At 40.5% G+C, this 5,001-nt stretch overlaps 1 protein-coding gene across 1 annotated transcript; it reads right to left on the bottom strand.

The window, feature by feature from the left end:
* Window positions 1-2,370, bottom strand: LOC130166587 (perforin-1-like). The gene is made up of 3 exons (XM_056372273.1): window positions 2,289-2,370; window positions 1,560-2,095; window positions 1-1,385 (listed from the first exon to the last, which is right to left on the bottom strand). Exons 2-3 carry the CDS (start codon window positions 2,093-2,095, stop codon window positions 188-190), a joined length of 1,734 nt encoding a protein of 577 aa, XP_056228248.1. The 5' UTR covers window positions 2,289-2,370; the 3' UTR covers window positions 1-187.
* Window positions 2,371-5,001: the final 2,631 nt, after the last annotated feature.

Below are 5,001 nucleotides of genomic sequence, written 5' to 3'. Positions count from 1 at the left end.
TGTGTGACATTCATGTCACAAAGAAGAAACACATGAAAACTGGATAATGGAAATTTTACAGACATACAGGTAATTCAATTTTGGAAATTAAGAAAAAAGAAAATTACAGTTGCACATGAAAGAGGCAACTACTACTACTGCTTTACTACTGGCAAAGTATGCATTATAAAATTAAATCTCTAAAACTCTAATTGCATGTCATATTACCTGCTGGCTTCAAACTGGCTGACTGCTGATTTAGCATACCAGTTTCTCCAGCGAGGACCCCGTTTCTGGTGTAGAAGACCGCGGCCAGAGAGGCACTCATGGGGGAAGGTATGTAATCTTGACATTGCTGACCACCAAGACTTGGTGCACACTTTACTATGTAGGAGAAGAAGAGGGTACCATGATCTAACATGCAGCTGTCGCTCACTCTGCCTTTACGCAGACCAAATGAACACTTACCAAGTAGATCACTGTTCCAGTAAGTATCCTCATCATAAACACTGAACGTAAGTTTGTTTCTCATGTTGATTTTGATGGGTCCAAAATTAAACTTTTCTTTCCATTTAGGATTGTCATTATCTTGTATAATAGCAGTGCGCTTTACCTGGTAACCATATCTGACCTCCACTGAACCATCTGTCTGAGTCCACTTGTCACCATACAGACCCTGTGCATAAAGCTTGAACACCTTTAATGTCGCGAGACCTTTCCCAGCAGGACAGCAGTTTGACTTGATATTCTGATTACTGTTGCAGACACAAGCACAAGGATCCCTCTTGCCTGATCTCTTCCCAATCTTACAGGTTTCTGAACATTTCTTCAACACTGCATTTTTCTTAATGTACTTCTCCACCTCTCGCTTCAGTCCGGCTCTTGCAGGATGAGCACTTGGCAGTATGGTGTGCAGGGGCTTTAAGTTGTATTGGACCACATCAGGTATGTTCTTCAGTGATTTAAGCCAGTTATTATAGACAGAAGGATTTGATTGGCCTTCAAACAGGATATCAGCTCCATTAATGTTTCCACCAATGACCTCTGTGTTACGCTCACTAAACATGCTGCTAAACCTCTGGCCAGAGCCCAACTTCCTCCTCTTTTGCTTACAGTGCTCTTTCATGGCCTTTATGCTGGCAGTACCTGCAAAGCCAGCTGAGGCCTCAACTGACAAACAGTCTTTCACCTCTGTTGCAGACAGTCCATTCATGGTCGCTTGGCAGGTCTTGATAGCCGTGACTGCCTTCATTTCACCTCCCAGAAACACTTGTGTGATGTAATGTGTACCATAGGTGTCGATCACATTGCGATATAATGGTTCGGTTTTACATGAATAGGACGGAAGGGAGTTGACAGCTGATCCAAACTCATGACTCAGTGGAGGTTTTGCTGCCAGTCTGTAGCTGTGAAGCACAGGCATCAAAAGAGTAAGTTTCAGCCAAAAACAAGGTTCAGATGTTATAGTTCCATGTATATTTTTCACTTCAAGCAAAGTTACGGTGATTTTTATAAGTATATAGTGAACTAATAAATTCTGACTTAATGACGAGAAGACAAATATTTGTCCAGATACTCACCGGTAGAAGTTACAGTAGATAGAATGGCGAAAGAAGGTGTAGTGGTCTTGTTTTGACTTTTTCATGCCAAAGGTCGATTCTTTAGAGTGGGAACCTCCAAAGCCAACACCGACAGTAACACTGGCGTGTACAGGGATATCAAGGCCGAATCTCCAGTTGTTCGACACAGATGATGTAGAGTCATTGACAAGAGTTTCGACAGAATCATAGACTTTACTGGAGACTGTTAAACTGCACTTAGGGAGGGTTCTCCAGTCCACAACTGCAACTGGGATCTTCTGATTTTCGTTATTCATGTAGCCGTTTCTGTATAACTTGCAAGTGCCATTGCCAAGCTTCCATGTTTCAGTGTCGATCACATAGGCACCTTTCCGCTCCATTTTGACGATGTCGAAGCCTTCTCCACCCAGATTGTAACCGGGGACAAAGGGAGCCTTTTTACACTCTTCTGGTGTTCTGATGAAGCTTACCCTGGCTGACAGACACAGTGGACTCCATGCCCAGCACAGGAACATGAGCTGCCACAGCACTGCCATCTGGATGAAAAAGTTACAAAGTGAGAGGAGATAAAAATGGCATGGACAAAAAATCAATCACAATGAAATACAACTATGCATTAATTCAAAGGCACTAAACAGCTGACATGCTACTTTGAATACAATGAATATGATGCGAGAGACTACTCAACAAAAACTTAGTATCACAGTAGGAAGGTGTCAGGTGTTGTACCTCAATTTAAGTGTCAACACCAAGCTCTGTTCAGTGGCTCACGAAGTTCAACTTAAAGTATTTATGTTCAGGAGGTGGAGTCTTGTTTACATTCAACCAACGTCATTCACTCATTTTTATTCACTCTACACCCTAGATGAAATTTTCTCTGCCAAATAAGGAAACAGGGCTTTTGCAGTTTCGTATTAACAAATGATATAATGATTTAACTGAAAAGAATTTAACTAAAGAGGACTGACTGGGAAACATCTGTCATTTGCAATTATAATATAACAATTGGAAATGTCAAAATTAATGTATTGCAATATTACAGTATGGTACCAGAATTAACAAATCTTTTTGCAGCCTTTGACGATGTTTAATGTGTTTCATGTTTTATGTCACTCTTGTGAAATTACTTATTTTTTCTTTCTTGTAACAAATGATTAACTGCAGTTGTAGAAGTTTTATATCTACATATAGGTAGGAATTCAATTGTCATATGCAAAACATATGACATCTGAAATCACAGAGATGAATCTAAATGAAAAAAGAAAACATTGAAACATGAGACATCCAATGCTGCAATATTGGTATAATGTCGTGCTGTAGTTTTACACTGGACTTTAACACAGTTTTCAAGGCCCACAAAACAGATCTTGTTTCGATCTTCTAAAAATGGGAAGCTCACGCTATCAGCAAACTATCTGTTCTAGTAATAAAAGAAAGTGCCAAATTCACACCAGTTCACACCAACACTTCACAACTTGCTCCTACAAGTTCACAAACCTCCTGTTTATGATCACAGTAGTTATGTGATGTGTGAATAAATGGAAATATGATGCTTTACAAATTTGTTGCACAGCAGAACATCTGCTGCAAAAATATGAATATCAACATAGTATGTACATTATAGCATGTTCACGGAAATTCTGTCGTGGTGCTGTGTGCTGGATCCTTGTTGAAGGTCCAAAAGCGAAACCTGAGGATATCAATAATCTAGGTTGAAATTACTTGTTTTTTGATACTAGATACAAGTATTCATAAAGTGTACCCACTTTTTCTTGTTTAACAACACACAGGATGTGGTTGCCGTGTCACACCGTGACTACACCATATTAAATAAAAGATCAGCAATGATACCACGGAACCAGAGATATTGTCTTTATTCCATGGGTCTTTCTTCCTTGTCAAAACTTGGTAGCTATATTACCCACAATGCAACTCCCTCAGGTACTAGAAAAGGTTTTGTACAACATTTTTAACACATGCAGTTGTAGTGCCCAAGACCTGTGAACAGACTTTTATGTGTAAATAGTAATTAGTTCACATGGGCTAAAACACCAAATACACAGTTGCAATTTGTGAAAGAAGATGTGTCACAGAAAAAGGACATAAAGCATTACACAAATGGAGCAACAAATGACAGAAAAAATGGCTGGTGAAGAAATTTAAGCATTAAGGAGGTAAGGAGCCAGTTATTTCTCTCAACAGTGCAAAGAGACCAGAACAGACCTACAGGCAAAGAAGAGTTCCACTTACATTGTCTACTGGGCAAGATTTAAAAGAAACATCACACTGGGCACTCCCTCAGTGTGTCATGGCAAGGACACACTGAGGACGCCTCTTCTTTGCAACATAGACCACCTCTTTGGGTCCAATTATCCGCTTGGATGGCTTCTTATATAACTGCTATACAGACGACATCCAACTATACCTGTCAGATCTGGGCCTGTCTCTCTGACGTATCCACATGAAGGAACGGTCCCTTCAACTATTACATCCCTCTCTAAGACTAAACTCCTAGTCATCCTGGCCAATCTCCATCATGATATCAGAATCAAAATCACCTCTTCATCTTTTACCTCAATCAAGGTCACAAGAAACCTGCGTGTCATGTTTGATCACCAGCTCTCCTCTCTGACCATATTGCATCTGTCTCTCGGTAGTGCCGTTTTGCTCTATATAACATCAGAAAAATCAGGCCTTACCTGATTCAGTACGCCACCCAGCCCTTGGTCCAGGCCATGGGTGTCTGTCACCTCAACCACTGCAATGCCCTTCTGGCAGGCCTCCCTTCATGCACAATGAAACTTTTGCAGATCATCCAGAATGCAGCAGCCAATCTGGTCTTTGATGAGCCCAAAAAGGCACATGTCACTCCACTACTCATCGCCCTACACTGGCTACCCATGGCTGCCCTAAATTTCCAGTCAGTAATGCTTACCTTCCAAGTGACTTCCATCTTTAACATCCAAATATGCCGAACTAGCACTTACTCTGACCTTTGGTGCACTTCTTTACCTGACCTCTTTGCACTTATTAAATAGATGTTATACTTACACCAAGGTTTCCTATTGCACTGAAGCTTTAGTGATGTCCCTCAGTTGTAATAAAACCATAAGTAAATTTAATGTAAATGTAATTCAAGTAAAAATGATTGCCAAATAATTGATTACAAAATTTTCAAAATTTTAGATTTAATAATAATTTAGTAAGGTCGTATTTCCAAGACATTAGACTATGCTTAAGTACAGCAGGCTTTACGACAGGGTGGCAGAGGCTAGAAATAGGCATTATGGCAGGGTGTACGATTTCTCCATTGGCATTCACAATGGCGATGGAGGTAATCATTAGAGCTTCTAAGTGGGTTGTAGGTGGAGAGAGGCGGCAGGATGGGATGCGCCTTACACCAATTAGGGCCTACATGGATGACATGACGTTGATAACTACA

The sequence above is a fragment of the Seriola aureovittata genome, chromosome 3 (assembly GCF_021018895.1).
Source record: "Seriola aureovittata isolate HTS-2021-v1 ecotype China chromosome 3, ASM2101889v1, whole genome shotgun sequence".
Taxonomy (NCBI): domain Eukaryota; kingdom Metazoa; phylum Chordata; class Actinopteri; order Carangiformes; family Carangidae; genus Seriola; species Seriola aureovittata.
Note: the sequence above shows the minus strand (reverse complement) of the source record. Positions and strands in the feature narration are given on the sequence as shown.

Coding starts and splice junctions, on each gene's coding strand:
- LOC130166587 (XM_056372273.1), bottom strand. CDS start 2,095: ATGGCAGTGCTGTGGCAGCTCATGTTCCTGTGCTGGGCATGGAGTCCA. Junction 1,386..1,559: donor ATCTACTGTAACTTCTACCG/GTGAGTATCTGG, acceptor TGTGCTTCACAG/CTACAGACTGGCAGCAAAAC.